General features: G+C 34.2%; 4 protein-coding genes across 4 annotated transcripts; 3 read left to right on the forward strand and 1 right to left on the reverse strand.

The window, feature by feature from the left end:
* Positions 1 to 3837: 3837 nt before the first annotated feature.
* On the forward strand, positions 3838 to 6884 carry LOTGIDRAFT_231916 (hypothetical protein). Its single transcript, XM_009055297.1, has 4 exons — positions 3838 to 4203; positions 4836 to 4962; positions 6013 to 6155; positions 6469 to 6884. Exons 1-4 carry the CDS (start codon positions 4158 to 4160, stop codon positions 6768 to 6770), a joined length of 618 nt encoding a protein of 205 aa, XP_009053545.1. The 5' UTR covers positions 3838 to 4157; the 3' UTR covers positions 6771 to 6884.
* A 1094-nt stretch (positions 6885 to 7978) lies between these two features.
* LOTGIDRAFT_160244 (hypothetical protein) lies at positions 7979 to 9796 on the forward strand (the record flags this gene model as incomplete). Its single annotated transcript, XM_009055298.1, has 4 exons — positions 7979 to 8024; positions 8454 to 8508; positions 9082 to 9233; positions 9576 to 9796. The coding sequence occupies 4 exons, from the start codon at positions 7979 to 7981 to the stop codon at positions 9794 to 9796; spliced, it is 474 nt and encodes a 157-aa protein (XP_009053546.1).
* A 1017-nt stretch (positions 9797 to 10813) lies between these two features.
* On the reverse strand, positions 10814 to 12208 carry LOTGIDRAFT_160245 (hypothetical protein; the record flags this gene model as incomplete). Its single annotated transcript, XM_009055299.1, has 4 exons — positions 10814 to 10954; positions 11304 to 11419; positions 11659 to 11751; positions 12010 to 12208. The coding sequence occupies 4 exons, from the start codon at positions 12206 to 12208 to the stop codon at positions 10814 to 10816; spliced, it is 549 nt and encodes a 182-aa protein (XP_009053547.1).
* Positions 12209 to 14295: 2087 nt separating this feature from the next.
* On the forward strand, positions 14296 to 16161 carry LOTGIDRAFT_231918 (hypothetical protein). The gene is made up of 3 exons (XM_009055300.1): positions 14296 to 14806; positions 15143 to 15282; positions 15459 to 16161. Exons 1-3 carry the CDS (start codon positions 14545 to 14547, stop codon positions 16008 to 16010), a joined length of 954 nt encoding a protein of 317 aa, XP_009053548.1. The 5' UTR covers positions 14296 to 14544; the 3' UTR covers positions 16011 to 16161.
* The last annotated feature ends 2756 nt before the right edge of the window (positions 16162 to 18917 follow it).

Below are 18917 nucleotides of genomic sequence, written 5' to 3' on the forward strand. Positions count from 1 at the left end.
GAAATAGCTGTTTAAAGTGAAAAATAGCATAACATTTGCAGGAAAAAACGGAAAAATGAGAAAAAAGAAATTACTATTAGCGCCGTATCTGGGATTCGAACTCGCGTCGCGTAAGCCCATAACTCAAAACTTTGATTGATTTGTTTAGGATATTTGCGGGAAATTTAAATGGTGAAAATAGCTGTTTTAGGTGAAAAATAGCATAACATTTGCAGGAAAATTGAAAAAATTGAAAAAAAAGAAAGTTCAATTAGCGCCATTTCGGGGATTCGAACTCGCGTCGCGTAAGCCCATAACTCAAAAATTTGATTGATTTGTTTAGGATATTTGCGCGAAATTTATATGGTGAAAATAGCTGTTTTAGGTGAAAATAGCATAACATTTGCAGGAAAATTGTAAAAATGGAAAAAAAAGAAAGTTCAATTAGCGCCATATCTGGGATTCGAACTCGCGTCGCGTAAGCCCATAACTCAAAACTTTGATTGATTTGTTTAGGATATTTGCGGGAAATTTAAATGGTGAAAATAGCTGTTTTAGGTGAAAAATAGCATAACATTTGCAGGAAAATTGTAAAAATTGAAAAAAAAGAAAGTTCAATTAGCGCCATATCTGGGATTCGAACTCGCGTCGCGCAAGCCCATAACTCAAAAATTTGATTGATTTGTTTAGGATATTTGCGCGAAATTTAAATAGTGAAAATAGCTGTAAAGTGAAAAATAGCATAACATTTGCAGGAAAAAACGGAAAAATGAGAAAAAAAGAAATTACTATTAGCGCCGTATATGGGATTCGAACTCGCGTCGCGTAAGCCCATAACTCAAAACTTTGATTGATTTGTTTAGGATATTTGCGGGAAATTTAAATGGTGAAAATAGCTGTTTTAGGTGAAAAATAGCATAACATTTGCAGGAAAATTGTAAAAATGGAAAAAAAAGAAAGTTCAATTAGCGCCATGTCGGGGATTCGAACTCGCGTCGCGCAAGCCCATAACTCAAAACTTTGATTGATTTGTTTAGGATATTTGCGGGAAATTTAAATGGTGAAAATAGCTGTTTTAGGTGAAAAATAGCATAACATTTGCAGGAAAAAACGGAAAAATGAGAAAAAAAGAAATTACTATTAGCGCCGTATCTGGGATTCGAACTCGCGTCGCGTAAGCCCATAACTCAAAACTTTGATTGATTTGTTTAGGATATTTGCGGGAAATTTAAATGGTGAAAATAGCTGTTTTAGGTGAAAAATAGCATAACATTTGCAGGAAAATTGTAAAAATTGAAAAAAAGAAAGTTCAATTAGCGCCATATCTGGGATTCGAACTCGCGTCGCGTAAACCCATAACTCAAAACTTTGATTGATTTGTTTAGGATATTTGCGGGAAATTTAAATGGTGAAAATAGCTGTTTTAGATGAAAAATAGCATAACATTTGCAGGGAAATTGTAAAAATGGAAAAAAAAGAAAATACAATTAGCGCCATATCTGGGATTGGAACTCGCGTCACGTGATTCCATATCTCAAAACTTTGATTGATTTGTTTCGGATATTTGCGGGAAATTTAAATGGTGAAAATGGCTTTTTTCGGTGATTTAAGAGAGTGCTTTAAAATTCTCTTGGATTTTTGCAAAAATAACCGACCACGACGAGAGTCGAACTCGCAATCTTCTGATTCGAAGTCAGACGCCTTATCCATTAGGCCACGCGGCCGCTTCTTATGATGGAAAAATAAAGCATTAAGAAGAGGTTTTTCAGGAATTTAATGGATTTTTTGTATGACTTAGTTTAATTTGTGTATCTTGGACTAGAGTGTTTCAGGGCGAAATTCTAAGAAAAGGAACAAAATGGACAATTCCCACATTATCATTATCAACAGACAAGGAAATTTTAACCAAGTTCGGTAACCATGAGATGACGTCATAATCGCCCAACGTAAGCCTGTGTCTACAAAGAAAATGACACCATGCGGCCTCGCCTCGTAACGATAAGCGAACAGGGGTCCAGTTTACAGCGGAACTTCGCTACATGGGAAGGGACGGAAGATCCTCTCTAACCATAATTCCTGCTAATGAAGAAAAAAGCTCGTATAAAAAGATCACAGAGGAAGAAGAATCCTGCATCTTTTCGATTCGTTGGAAATCAAAAATTGACTGGTTAAGATTCAACGAATCATGCGAAGCTTTATGGTTAAAGTGAACCACTGTTCTAGGCCTATTTATTTATCGATTATGGGGATGTGGTTTAAAATATGGGAAATGGAGTGATACACTACTACCTACTACTACTATAACTGGCGTCGCTTCTTGTCCAATATCCAGACCTAAACTGGACTCCCCCCCGCCCCCCTGCGATGCGAAGTTTTAGATGGAATGGAATTCCTATTGCGAACAGTGCTTGGGATTCCTGTAGTTCGAAACATCATTCTGCCTGTGCGGAAAATCTCCATGGTCTAGTTTTTATGTCTCTACACCTTTCAAAATAGCTATCAGAGGCTAGGATAGAGGCAGCCGTTTTGGTCTAGGGTTTCCCTGTGATCAGCGCCAGCTTTAGTGTTGGCAAGGAGTTTGCAGAGGCCTCTAGTTGCCTACAAGAATAATTTGTAGAAAGTGGTCGAAATACTTTTGTCTTATATAAAAACCAATGTTTGACTTATTTGTATATGTATCACCAAGGCGATTACAAAACAAAAGAAGCAAATTCAATAGCCCTATATTGATTGGGAAATATTTATCTAAAACATGTCGAGTCATAAGTGAAATCTGGGTGGGTATGATCAGCCGCCCTCATCCCGTTGTCTTATCCCCTGTTTTCGCAGAGCTAAGAGTCAAAGGGATAGTTCTTCTGCCCCTAAGGGTTTCCCGGCTGTCCTAGCATTGAGGGATTTCAAACCCTTCTTATTTCTCTGTGTGGGGGTCCAGTGCGATGCATTTTGGGGGGAATGGGGATTTCATGTTCTAAGAGAGGGTACGGGGCATTTCATACCAACAGATATATCATCTTACGATCGTATCAGGGCTATATTTAACGTGATTTAAATACACAAAACAAATAATGCAATCTTATCAAAGTCCGAGGCCTTAATACAACAATGATAATGATAGACTCCCATTGGGTCGGAAATACGTCCATGAAACCGAAATGAAATGATTCTGTCTACCATTCAGCACTCACCCCCACCCCCTTTCATACCCCCTCCTTGTTGACTCTTATCAATCGTCGGACAGAGGATTAAATACATCCAAATACTGAATTGATTAGATGTGTTTCGGATAAGCAATCCCCAGCAATGCTCTTTATTAAAAGGTGGTAGCTATCTTTAAGGTTAAATCCACAAAAGCGTGATGCTTTTGATAATCTTTTACCTCTATCAAAATTGAGATAAGGAAAAATATTACAAATTTTGTGATCAAATCATCGAAAGATAATGCTTTTTAATTGAAGGCATACAAGGAAAACTTTATTATTTTGAAATTTGAAACAATTTTAGCGAAATTATTCGGTTATTTAATGGGCCTTCCTCTGTATTTATGAACAAAAGCTCGAAGTTGTTTTTCCTTTCTCAACAATCTGAAATAGTACGCCTTGTTTGAAGGGATCATAACTGGGTTTAATGTGCTTGTTTAGACATCACGTTACATTTTCTGGTAAAATCTCCCTTATTGGACACTGCATGGCGTTGTGCATTTTTCTATTGGGTCAATCAGGACTAAAAAAAGTAGGACGTAAAACTCCGTGGATAAAAGCAATCATCTGATTAAATAATAAACCCTACTGTTGCTGAAAATATTGCACAATATCATCTCGTTTGAACCTGTAATTTTCCATAACCAATCATTAGGCCTATAGTATTCTAAATAACATGTAGGCCTATACACTAGTGAAATGGATTTACAAATAATTTTCTAACGGTCGTGTTATATGGTTTATCTTTCGGGGATAGTAGCACTTTAAATGTTACGCAAATTGATAATGAAATAGGGAATTAGATAGAAACACCCCTAAAAAAACAAAGGAATATCCATTTCGAAATTTTAGAAATATTTAAACGTGTGTCTTAGTTTATTGTGTGTTGTTTGCCTTAGACTCTGTGGCAGTTTTTAATTGATTTAATTTATATATGAAGCAGTTATAAGGAAATAGAGAATTCTATAAGGTGAAGCCAAAATGATTTGGGAAATTCTGCCGATCTTGGCATCACTTTGTTTCCAAGGTAGGAGACCATTTTGTAAACAAATTGATTCTACATGCTCTAGATTCTATGTATGTATACAGTCAAACTTGTATAAAACAAGCGGTTGGGGAACGTTTTAACTAGCTGCCTACTGGGACAAGCGATATTTTAAGGCACACCTGAAAATTCTCCAAAGGCCTTTAGTTCGGCCTTCACGTAGGTCCTTAGCCAGACTTGATTGGGGGAGGCGGGGACGCGGGGAGGCGGGGGGGTTAAGTAATATTTTTGGAGGTGCAATGGTGTATAGTATTTGGTTTCAATTAGTCGGTTGTCATAATTTTTTTTCGGTGGGTGGGTGATGCACAAGCCAGTAGTAAAGTGGCAATATTCACCGATATTTTAATATAAATTGAAGGAATATAAGGATTAAGGATTACTTCTTTAACTGGCATTGATAGAAAAACTCAAAATTGCTTTAAAAAAATTAACAAAAACCATATCATGCTGAACATAAGGATTGAGGCAACAATTTTTGAGTGAGCAGTCTAGGGGATGGTAGACCGCTTTTACAATTGACATCAAATACGCGTTAGGTGGTATAAACATAACTGAAAACATAAAAAATCATATTTTTGTCAAATTAAGACACTATATTTGCATTGTCATTGTAGGATATGAGTCACTTCGTTTTTCCTCCTACCGAAGTTATTCAAGTTATCGGAGTTATCGGAGTTATTCAGGTTACAGATCTTATTATAATTACTACTACTATGGGAATTACTACTATAGTTCAGGCAGGTAGGATTACCTCCCCTAGTTGTATCAATTCTTCGCTCCTATTACCTGTATCTTAAGATAGACGCTTTCTAATAATTGTATTATATTATATTATCTTTAAAAAACGTACCCTCTTGCTTTCTATTATGTCTTTTGATTTATGGCGTTAAAGATGGGTTTCATTATTGTTTTAGTCTCAAATTAAGCAAACTATTTGATTAATTGGTGTTTCTCATGAATTATCAGGTATTCTTAATCATATCATTATGTTCTTATTGCATATAATTAAGAGTTTTAATCAATCATAAATGTCCATGTATGTCCTGTATAATAAAGAAAAAAAATTTTTTTTGACCTTTCTTGATCGGTCACTCATTGGAATTTTGCTGGTAATTCTGTTCTAATTTAGCTAATTATGAATTAATTATAGGTATGTGAGACAAACTGATATTTTTCCAAGTCATTAGAACACCTCTACTTTCTATTCATATAAGTATTAGCATTTTCATTATAATAAACGTAAATAAGGGAACCCATCTTTAAGTGATGTGTTGGGGTGATTTGATTCGGTGTGATATGTGTGATGTTTTTTTTGTGTTAAATGATATAGTGTGACTTTATGTAACGCGGTGTGATATGTGCGATTAGGTGTGATGTTTTTTGTGTTAAATGATGTAGTGTGACTTTATGTAATGCGGTGTGATATGTGCGATTAGGTGTGATGTTTTTTGTGTTAAATGATGTAGTGTGACTTTATGTAATGCGGTGTGATATGTGTGATTAGGTGTGATGTTATTTTGTGTTAAATGATGTAGTGTGACTTTATGTAATGCGGTGTGATATGTGTGATTAGGTGTGATGTTGTTTTGTGTTAAATGATGTAGTGTGACTTTATGTAATGCGATGTGATATGTGTGATTGGGTGTGATGTTATTTGGTGTGGTGTGATGAAGTATGGATTGATGTGATGTGATGGGGTGGTAATGTGTGATGCAATATGATTTTGTGTGATGTGTTTGTTTGATGTGTTATGTGACGGTGTGTAGATTTAAAAATGTTTTTATTTTTTAGTTTTGTTGGTGGAATCGTTAGTGGAATCATCATCCTGATAGTTCTGGTTGTTATAGCAGTAATATGGTGCTGTAAGAAAACTCAGGGTCGAGTTGGAACAGTTATCGTCCCTGCTAAAACCGGCACCGTCAGTTATATATCTAGTAGGTTTCAAAAAGTTTCTGTCCAAATAGCTATGATAGACCGCAGAGTAATGGGGCAAGTGAGGCTAATGCGAAACAGCGATCAAACTGGAGTTTTGATCAGTTATATATGATTACCATTCCTTGTCCTTTTTTTGATTGCAGTTGCTCAACAGCCTTGCTAATCGTGCCGAGCTCACAACCATATTGTATGAAGTATCAGTTCAAACTTAGTGTAACGTCTTCTGACTGAGTTGGAGAAAAGAGGCTGTCTCGGCTTTAGTTCCCATTTTCAAATCTCTCCATTTTGTGTATTTTTTGTGTTTGTTTGCAGGCCAACAGACAGTGACTCACCAAACACAGCAACGGCCAGGAGGATATGGGCCCCCACCGACAGGTTTCGCGCCAACACCAAACAGTTATGCTCCACCACCGTCAAGTTTCGCGCCACCTCCGACAGGATTCGCGCCACCACCGACAGGCTACGCGGCACCACCAACAGATTTCGATCTATATAATAACAAACAACCTGGTACTTCAACAGAACAACCGGGAGCACCACCGTCCTATGAAAGTGCAACAAGTACCAACAATCTGTCCAAACCCCAACCAGAAGTTACAAAGAACTCCAGTTAAAACAGAACAGCGACATACACCTATCCGTCGAACAAACTGATGTTATTACATCAAAGAGACACAAAATCCTTAACAATACAATATGCAAATTTTTCATTAAAAACGTTGTAATCTAAATTTCTGAAATGTATGTGGTTCTATGCATCTACTTTATCAATAAGAGGTGGTTTAAATAAGAATATTAGGCAGAACGGTAGCAATCACCAGTATGAAATATTCAACCTCAAGTTATACACATTTTTGAATACTTTGTGGGTTTTCAATAGAGTTCATTATTGGTTGATAAATTGTACCACCTTGTGTTAAAATCCATCAGAAATTCTACGAGCTAAAAAACAAGGTCATTAGCTCATATTTGATATTTTTTAATTAATGGTTTTTTATTTTTTTTTATTTTTTGTCATTTTCTGGGCCCTTTCTCTGTTATTATGAAGAAGTGCTTGAATTCACTATCTCTTTCTCTGCAATATAGAAAAGTCCGTCTTGTATGGTGACGTCATCACTATGTTAAGTTATAACAAGCTTGTACTTATACCGAGACTGTAATAGCCACCTTTCTTGTATCACAGAATTGTAAAAAATGCAGCCATTTGATTGGATGTACGCTAGTAAAAATAGCCAATCAGAACCCTCGAACAGAAAATCTGTTAACACTAATCTGTACTTACTTTCCGTCGAGGACTCTGATTAACTAAATTAGTTGACGATCAAATTAAATCGCTGAATTCCGTGATACAAGAATAGTGGCTATTGCAGTCAAGGTATGAGACGTACGTGAAAATAATACCAAAAAATTGGCTAAGGCTGCTAAATGTTCATTGTAAATAAAAGCAATTACCGATTTACAGATAACACAATAAGCATTATTGTTGTTAAAGAATTTCGCAATAATATGATCTGGCTTGAACTTTTAAACTTCCCTAATCGACCATTAGACCTGCAAGAATAATATTATTTTATTGTCGTATTTTTTTGGCTCATGATTCTTGGCGAAGTTGCACTTAAATGTTTTGCAAATAAGTATTATAATAGATAATAGATACGCACCTAAGAAAATATATATGTATATATATTCCATACGAATTTTTGATATTGCATTAGTGTTTATTTTTGCGTCTTGTGTGCTGTTTGCCTTATGATCTATGACATTTTATAACTGATTCTTATTTGTGTATGAGGAAAATAAATTGATTTTAAAGTGAAACCAAATGATTTGGGAAATTCTTTCAATCTTGGCATCACTTTGTTTCCAAGGTAGGAGTCGATTTTGTAAACAAATTGATTCAATAATACGCGCTCTAGATTCTAAACATGCATGCAGTCAAACTTGTGTTACAGGGACAGTATGCCAAATTGTTATTGTTAAAAACATTGTAAATTATACCTGAAAATATTTCTAAATTTGCTATTTACATTCGATCAACCTTCCAGCCTCTGATAGCTATTTTGATAGTTGTCAGGGGCTGGAATAGAGGCAGATGTTTCGGACTACATTAATGGATATCATAGTACTTTTTCAAAATTTTAGACCGAATTATTATTATTATTATTATTATTATCATTATTATTATTATTATTATTATTATTATTTGCTTTTGGGGAGGGTGGGGGAAGGTCAAATTCGGCATAAGGCTACATAATAACTAAATATAGTTTTATAATATATTTGCATTGTTATTGCAGGATATGAGGCACAGTTCGATAATGACCACGACGTTTCGGATTCCAGTCCAAGCAGGTAAGGTTTCCTCCCTTGTTTGCAATACTTCCTCCCCTTATTGCATGCATTTTAGGCTAGACGCTTTTTGTTATTTCTACTAGTTTTTATTACAAATCCGTGCAAACAGAACAATTCCAGTAACCAAAAAACTCGTCCAAGGCATGGCGAAATCGGGACCAATCGTAATATAGTGGACTCGGATGTTTCAAAAAAAGAAAGCATGAAGCCGATATTTATGTTTAAAGGTTTGCTACCTCTTATTGTGATTAAAGATTGAAATTTTGGTTAAAATGAGTCTTTGTTCATCAGTGGAATTACCTGGTGTCATGAGTTTAGAACAGAATCCTTCTATAATCCAATAAATCAATAAAACTAAGTAATAATTCATTAAACTAAGTAACTAAGCTTAGAAGCGTGTTTCAATATTCATTTAGTTTAATGGATATATCGTCTTATATAGGGATTCTATTCTTTAGTCATGTCACCTGTTAAGTTTAACTGATGAATATATACACTTGACCAAGTTTGAGACTTTAAAGTTTTTGTTCATTCTAAGAGGTAGTATCCTTTAATTCTTAATTTTATTTTTAGATATATTGGTGTTTTTGCTGGTATCTTTGGCGGAACTTTTATATTGTTTATTCTGTTGCAAATAATAATAATATGTTGCTGTAGTAAATGTAATGCTCGAAAGGAAAGAGTTGCGGCTCCTGATAGATCGGACAATGTCAGTTATATATCTGGTGAGTTGGTCGATGATTTTCAAAAAAGTTAGTGTTCAGTTTAAGTTTACCGCCAGGCTGGGGTACAAATAGGGAACCGACTGACTAAATGGGGGTATGTTGAGATTCAAAATGCGACATTCCAGTGAAAGCAAGTCCATTGAACTTTAGAGAGTTGACTTGGTGCATTCTGACACATTTTTTGGTGCAAAAACGTATAAAAATTATAGTTTGTTAAAAAGAGTGAGGGGACAATTTAGGAGGGGTAGGGGGGGGGGTGTCAAATGACGCGTCTGGGAGGGTTCTTCCGGGGCAAAAACGTAATCATATTTTTCACATTTCTTGTCAATTTTTTGTTTGCAGGGCAAGAGATGGCGACTTACCCACGACCAAGAGCGTATGTGCCCCCATCGACAGGTTTCGAGCCACCATCGATGGGTTTCGGGCTGCACCCAACGGGCTATTTGGCACCATCGACAGGATTCGGGCTCCAACCGACAGGATTCGATCTGTGTAATGACCAAGGACCAGGAATTTCTGAACAATCATACAAGAACCGGCAAGCTATTCCAGCAAGTTACTAAGAGCTCCAGTTAAAACAGTGCAACTACTCGCAGCTATCCGTCGATATAGTATATTAATAGTATTGCGTCAAAGAGACACAAAAATCCTTAAAAGGGCAGTATGCAAATTTTCCAACATAAAAAACGTGTATATATCTTTAAAATAAGATTATATTTAATCTGAATTTGTTTTCAAAAGGGGTATGCTAATTAATTGCACCCCATTGGAGTATTCATAAAGTTATCCATTCAAGTAATTGTTATCCATATTTATTATAGTAATTGTTATCCATATACATTAAAGTAATGAATTATTATCCTTATTCATTCAAATAATTGTTATCCATATAAACATTTTCACTTATTTGAATGTGCATATTGAAAATTTTTTGTTAGAAACCATTTTATTAATAAAACAGACTATATATACATTTTTCTTTGTAAAAAAAAACAACTCATCCTTATGCTAAGCTTAATACAACAATTAAACTACTTATTACTGTTCATGGAGCTGATAAAGCTAAATTGTGAAGGGGTACAATCGTCTATATATTTGCTTCACCAGCTAGTGCACAATTTCAGCTATCTGTATCACTTTTCAGATTAAATCTGACATCAGGTTCATAGTCATAAAACGTTTTTGTGTGCCTATCCCTAAGTAATGGCATATAGCAATCAACTCAAAATTTGACTTTTTACAACCGAAATTCAGACTAACTGATGAATACTGTTTTTGAAACATAATCTTTTTTTAACTTATGTTTTAAATAAAATTATCTTGGGCAGCATCTTTAAAACTATTATGAAAGAAGAGTTTTACATTCAACAGTATACATCATATTATAATTATTGAAACAAAATGTGTATACTTGTCCTCATTCTTAGCTCCTTCAATACAAAACTAGAATGAAATGGAGTTTTACTTCCTACTGCTATATGTCATACAAGCTTATTGAAACACCAATGTGTATATTCACAGCTCCTTTCATACAGACACCACAAACTTTTTGTCTTCTGCAAATTTATTTTTTATCCATCTTATTTGTCATAATGTGGTTTATAAGTCTTCATTTTTTCAATGACACTTTTGGTGAATTCAGGCGCCTCTACATTCTGTCCGTAATATTGTACAAAATTACCGTCTGGTCCCACTAAATAGGTGATAATAGTGTGGTCAACCTGAAAAATAGCAGACGCACAAAGTTTGATGAAATGAAATGGAGTTATATGTCCTTTGATTTTACAATACACAAATCTAAATTTCCAATTTAAAGGGGTTGTTTTAGGTTTAGAGAGCTTGTTTATGAGTAACGTACACATTTATTGCTTTTATTTGCATCATAACAATATGATTCCTGAAATTACATAACTATGACATAAGCTGTTAATGACAGGGCCTTTACAATAGTTATGTCTTAAAACGCTTAAAAAGCAAAAACCACAGATGTCTGATTGAAATTCGAAAGTTCCAAATTGATGCTATCAGTGTGCCAGATACATATAAAAAGTTTAGGAAATATCTTCTTACGATATAGTCACCATCTTCATCTAATGGTCCTTTACTATAATATACTCTGAATGCTTTACAGACGTTATCTATTTGATCTGATGTACCAGTGAAACCAATCACCTTCTGTGAAAATTCTGAAATAAGTTGAAATTTTGACAATTTGATGGGAAAATAGTGTCCACAAAAAACATATGTTCAATTAAAGGGGTGAAATTACAATAATTACTTTCGGAAATATATTTTTTGACAAGAATTTTTAAAAAGCTTTTATACTTTATAAATAATCCTGAAATCCTTTACTGACTTTTTGGACCACCCTATATAACTACCAAACCTCTAATACACAAGCCTAGCAACACAATAGAGCTTTTACCTTTTAAATATTCCTTCATAGCTCCTATAGTATCTCTATCAGGGTCTACTGTTATAAATAATGGTGTTAGATTCGGTACATTAGGATTATCATCTGAAAAACAAAAAGCGTGGTAGAGAAAATTTCTTGAATTGAGAGACACAAAGAAAAAGCATCAATTCACAGAATTTGCTTCAATTCAGTAATCAGGTGACACATAGTGCAAAAATTCCATGTCATGTTTGTATGAATCAAATAAATAGTACTGGCAAAAATGACTTTAGTCTTAGCATTTAGAATGTCATCCACAATAGCAGATATCACTACATCGCTTAAATATGTTTCTGACAAGAAACCCAGATCAGTCCATACCTATTTCATCTACTACTTCTGCTATTTTTTCTAATTCTTCTGGACAAATATCTGGACAGTGGGTGAAACCAAAATAAACTAATATCCATTTGCCATGGAAGTCTTTACTGGTTTTTAATTCTCCATTAAAATCAACTAGAGACCAAGGGCCACCAATAGCAGCTTTCCCAGATAATGCCTTCACCTCTTGTTTCACCATTTCTGAAATTCATTAGAAACAATGTGAAGCCTATTTGTCTACAGCTACAAAAATATCAAAATAATTTCCAATTAAAATATCAATAGCATTATCAGCTATGTGGACTCTCTGAAATTCCACTAATTCAACTAATCAAATCCTCAAGAAAGAAATTAGAACAGTCATTTCACTTACCAAGATTTTTTTTCTGATTTTTAACATAATTTACATAAAAAACAAACAAACTTCCAGCCCCAACTGCTACAAATAATGTCTTCCAAGATAACTGAAAAAAGGCATTATAATTTCAAGTTGAAAATAAGGTTTAAGTCCACTTTTTGCACTGCAGTGGGCATTAGGGCTAATGAAGAAATGCAAAGCCAATTTTTAATTTCCAACTGTTGAGGGATCTTACATGTGCATTGCTTGTGCACACGGCCTCAGTTTATTGTATGTCCTTCTGACCTGCATCAATGACAGGGAAATCTAGTTGAAAAATTCAAGAGTGTTATTATCTCGACCTATAGCGGAATTGAATTGTAGTCCTTCAGTTAAGCAAGCAAGCATTTAACTCCCTTATAGCTGAGCACAGATATGTTGAAATAGTTTCTAACACCTCTCTTAACGAAGCAAAAATTCCAATGAAAGTTCCTCTATGAGGGCTTACACAACACTATATAGGATATATGACTCACCCCTTCTTGCCGAATTTTCTTAGCTCCGCCAATGACATCTGGTCCTGGCTTTTTTTTGTTGGTTTCTCCTAAACTTTTGGATAATCTAAGTCCTCTTATCTGTGTAATTTTATTCTGTTAGAAACAAGAATTATAATACAATTTCTAACATTTTAAATGCAAACAAAATAAAATCTGAAGGAACTGTTTCATGGAGAGGGCTAAGAATTTGGTTGAATTTATGCCTGTTGGAAGTGTTATTCTTTTTACATAGCATAACTTATAGCTCCTGTTTGGATCCAGTGCCTCAGTTGAATAATTTTGTAAGGATTTTTTTGAAGGACATTTTTAAAATTGTTGTGTGAAAGGCATGCAGAGAAAACTTTATGTATTTTAAATGAATGTAATTGAAATGCATCTGATGCAACAGAAGAAGAAGAGCTTAAACTTGGGAGGACATCTAAAATCCTATGCCCATGCAATTGCAAAAGAGTTGTGTGCCTCTATTGGCTTCAGGTAAATATTGTCATCATTGCATAACTCTGCTTCAGAACATAGTCGGCGAGTGAGAACCGTCGCACATGGATGGAACAAACAAGACTACACACTCACTGTAGTTTTTGGTATATTCAGATAAACGCTACATGACCGACAAATAAATCTATTGAAAACTGACATCATTGTGCCAGATGCCAAATCTTTAATCGTCTAAGAAAAGGGAAAATAAATTTCGTCAGTTTCTCCAAAACATTGAACATTGCCAAGTAAAGAAAAGGTCAAGGTCAATAACATATGAGAGTTATCTCCCCATAGTCCGAAAACTCTTTTATAATAACGTGAATAAAAATGAATCCGAAATGTTCTCCTTCTCTTGCTCATGTATAATATTTTAATGTTTAATGGGATATCCATAATCGTAGCAAATCACAATTCAAATTATTGTGAGAAAATGCCCAAATACAAAGAAGCTGTTTACAAAAATAAATATAATTTGGGATTATTACACATGCAACGACAGAATGTAGTTATATGATAATACTAATATTTCTAAGGGCTTTCTGGCCTGTGCATTGCCCTATCTAACTCTCATGCATTCGTGTTTGTTTTGCATCACTTCATCTTATTTACATTATGTATATAAGGCAATTGAATAGATTCATCCCCCACGTCTCTTCAATCATGACTAACTACGTAAATATTTGCATTTCATAATCATTTAAAGATAATAATGGGCAATGATTAAGAGTGCTTCGATTATCCAGACTATCTACAAGCAATTTAATAGAATAAGAGATCACCTGTAGATCGGGACAACTTACCTGTAGTTTACCTTACCTGTCGTGACGTCATCTGCGATATGATTGGTGGACCAAAATAGCTAACCAATCAGATGACTCTGTCACCAGCGTTCAGGTGTAGTCTTGTCGCCATATTGTTTACATATTTGTTAAATCTCGTAAACTTTTCGTTTGTTTTAGGATAATATCAGTTTTCTGATCTGTTTGTTTATAAGATAAATAAGCGGTGTGATCAAAGGGATCTTCAGTAATTACTTTCAGGTGTTGAAAATATTTTTGGAATAGGATTAGGGGCTACGAACTACGGAACTTGTGAAAAATTCGATCCAGTTTCGAATCAGGAAGATGTCTTAAGTTTGAAATTTCCATGTGAACTTTTGATAAAATGTCTATGAAGAAAGATCGTCGTCGTGTTTTGGCAGCGATATGGGGCACGCCAACTCGGTACCACCTGGATTTTTTCGATGAGGGAGCGGAAGTGATCATCACCTGTAACACCCCAGAGGTTTCCAACTGGTGGCTCGAAACCCTAAAAAAGAAATACCCCTCTGTCAACTGTCTAGAGAAGAATGAAATTATTAAACTGAAGCCTATGACCAATGTCACTTTAAAATTGAATAAAGAAATTGGAATGCTCAAAGTAACAGGTATGTCAACTGCTATTATAGGCCTAAATAAGGGTAACGGTACCATAGGCCCCCTAGGGCATGATGTAGTGGTTTCACCCCATTTACAATTTCCACCCTAGTGATTTGCTCTATTTACAATTTCCACCCCAGGCCTTTTATCCATTTACAATTGCCCCTAGTGATGTCATCCATTTATAATTGCCACCCTAGTGATGTCATAGGCCTACATGGCCTATACAATTTCCATCCAGGCATATAGGCCTACAAATGGCTGAAATACTGTGGTGTGAATGCTTCGAGAGTATATCTCCATTAAAAATTGAACTGTACAAAAGTTTCCTTTGTAAATTTCAGGAAAGAACCATTGGCAATGGATAGTAGAATGTTTAGGAGATTTATTAGAAGAAGGATCCCTAGAAGAAACAGAAACAATGGTGTCCATGTCTTCCAATTCAGTGTCCAGATTTTTACAGCTGGATAAACTAGAAGAAGATGTAAGTATTACATTGAATTCTTCCTTCATTGCACACTGCATGACATTGCCTATCTAAAATTCATATTGCTCTTCAATAAATTTGTTGCTCATATTTCCAAATATTTTGCTGAAGGACAACATCTTTGACAGTACAAAAGTAGCTTTATCCTTAATTATTAATTTTTTCTTTTTCAGATTCAAGACTTATTAGATATGATACCAGATGGAGGGGGCATAATGACCCACGATTTTATAATGAAATTATGGAAGACATTACTAAATGATTGGTTTGGAGTTGGGGCTTGTGTTTATGTGGTGACCCCTAACATAGACTCAGAGCGCTTGTTTCAATGCATGTTGCTAATGATACGTAACAAAGGAACTGGATTTAAGTGCACCCTTATTACACCAGCAAGCCCTTTACATGGAGAAAAATTTGAAAAAATTTTGGAGAAAACCAAACGACGCATGAAAGAAGTGAAAACTCCACAGCATAAAAGACTATTGAGTGACGTTAAAATTCAGTGGGTTTTGGATTCTTTGGATGTGCGCCATGAAAACTTTTCGACGAATTTCGTAGCAGCGTATAAGAATGAAGAAGCAGAGGTTTTAACGACTACAGCACATTTTCATAAAACTCATTTTCATTTTAATCAAAGAGACAATGTTTGCTATAATCAACTGTCTACCAGCGATCTCAAACGCAACTATTTGTTTCCCCTTGGCATTGGTAGTAATGTTATTTAAATTTAAATATATTTCGTGGGGGCTATGCTCAAAATGGTTGCTAATATGCCAATCTTATTAAACTGTCGCTGTTGTGCCTGCATTAAGGTGAAGGCATTCGAAAAAAAATTGATAATCTTTTGATTTTATGGATTGGAATATTTTCATGAACTTTAGGATTACTGTAAAATTGTTATTCCTGGTTATTCAAATTCTTTTTATATTTTGGATCCAATTACTATTAGCCTATACTCTTCCTGATCAAGGCATTAAATTGATCTCAAAGATTTTCACATCACGAATTTTCAGAAAGAGCTCAAAGTTTCACCTGGGCTGAAGAAGTTCACCTGGAATTAGTATCATAAAGTTTCAGAAAGAGCTCAAAAAGTTTCACCTGGAGCACCTTGAGTTCACCTGGAGCTCACAGAGTTTCATAGAGTTTCTCAAAGAACTCAGAGGGTTTCATAAAGAGTTCAATAAGTATCAGAGTCAGCTCAGAGTGTCACAAGGAGCTCTGAGAGTTTCATTAGGAGCTCAAAGGTTTTCAGAAGGGACCGAACAAATTCCTTTGATTGCCAAATATATGTAATATGTGTTGTATATGCCACTAAAATGCTCAGATATAACAAAATCATTTCAGTATAATCATCATATTACTAATATATCAGATGGGCATTTTTTAAAATTTATTACAGTAAAATAGTCATCTAATTATTAAGTATTAAGGGGTAAAAGAAGAGAAGGCTGATATCAGAGGCACAGGGACTATCATCAAAATACCTTGAGAGTTCAAACCCACTGTTATCAGTTCAATAGTAGATGCCCCAAGCAATGGATTTACATTCTGTAAAGTGATACAGGTCGCAAAAATTCATCTTCATCAGCCGATAAAGCTAATAATTAGATGCCTATATTCCTTTAAAAGATAAATAATTAGCAATGGATATATTAGAAAAAAGAATTCCCTTATAAATTCTACCTCTGCATTATAAAATAGCCTGTAGGAATTGATATTTTAGTTGTGGAAATATAGAAATGTCTTTGCAAGTGACCTGCCGTATTTCCAGGTTAGAAAAATTGTCATATCATTTTTCATGATGGAGAAAACAGTTTATTTTTTAAAAATTATGTGAATATTTTTCAGGAGAAGACTGATTTTGTATCATAATATATATTCAATCTTAAAAGGAATTCCTTAAATTTTATTCGGTAATATTTAACAACATTCCATTTTTAATAAAACTAATATTTCCCCCTATTGTATAATATGTCTATGTATATTTGTAATTCTGTTTTGTGGAGAAATTGTTATATTTAACCGTTGAAAACTATCCTATATATTCCTAATAAAATATATCAAAATCTCTCTCGAGTCATTTATGAAAGGGATTGTCAAGAGGTTTCTTACACTTTTATTAATATCCGGGACACTGATAGCATCAATTTTCACTGTTCTAATTTTAAGTCCAAACAGTCCTGACTGAAAATAGGAATGGTGCAAATTGATGGTGTCCCCAGCTGTTTTGGTAGAATTGGTTTTGTAGAGTTTCCCTAACAAGATAAGCGGCAGAAAATAGGATATGGTCCTTTCATTTCAATTGTCAAAAATTAAAACAAAAAAAAAAGTCCTTGAGTTTAAATGTATGTGGCATTAAGTCAAGTTTTTGGTAGTCAAAAGTCAAATCTAATAGCTAATACTATCAAATGAAAAGACCGATGTACATTGAATGTTCTATTTAGAAGTAAATTCACTTATTTACAAAGCTGATAATATTATACACTTATTTACAAAATGTTTAAATAAATTCACAAACAATAAACATGACTTATATATATATATATATATAGATATTTACATTAAATATTATACATGCTTAATAATACAAAAGCAGATAATATACACAAGTATACAAATACATACTTAAAAACAATCATGCTTTATAATAAAATTGCACCAAGTTTTTTGTAAATTAGCATCAATAAGTCGCCTTCTTGTATACAAATTAAATAGCCTTTTCGATAACAAATTTTAATGAGATTTATAAACATTGTTGTAGTTTGCAAATTTTGACCCGAAAAACTGGAATTACAAATTTAAAGAATGAAAATTTGGAATTAAAATTGTTATTAATGGATAACAAATTTTGATACAAAATTTTGAATTACACATATTGTCCATTGGCCTACACAAATATTGAAAATTATTAAATAACTTATTTAATAATAGTAAGGTAACAATTGTTATTGGTAATTTGAAAATTTAAATAACAGGATAACAACTTTTGATCCAAAAAATTCAAATTAACTTCTATTCAGAGAGAGAAAATCGAAAATCATTGAGTAACAAATCTCAGTAAATGGATAACAGATTTGGATCCATTCAATAACATTAAAATCTATAGGTCAAAATTTAGAAACTTTTTGACCAGCTAGAGTTTAGTTTGCTGTTAACATGACTACATCAGCCATGTTTAAAATCTCACACCAGAAAAGAAGAAAATAACTTTTCCTTACAAATGAAAACATGTCTTTAAAACAGGAAAACATTTTTAATCTTTTAACTTAAAGGTCAATAGGTCAGAAGAATTATTTTGAAAAGTCAATATAGTAGGACAATGTTTCATCGCATACAGACATTTTAATGAAGTGTGCAATAAGGTAAATTTTGCAGCAGCATATGACAGAAAAGATCTCGATTCACTGTCCAATCCAAACCTGTAAGAGAAAAGACTTCAATTTCCCATCCCAATGACTAGACTGCAAAGGCAAAACCAGGTTAGACACACCCAAAAGTATTATCTTGGCCCATTTTACTGAGTATACATGCCAGTGGAGGAGCCAGGTTTAAGTCTGAGGGAGGAGGGTGAAATATCTGAGTTTGCCTAACCTAGTTATGAGATTTTTCCCCCCAAAACTTGCTTTCGGGTC

This window comes from Lottia gigantea, assembly GCF_000327385.1.
Source record: "Lottia gigantea unplaced genomic scaffold LOTGIsca_24, whole genome shotgun sequence".
Taxonomy (NCBI): Eukaryota; Metazoa; Mollusca; class Gastropoda; family Lottiidae; genus Lottia; species Lottia gigantea.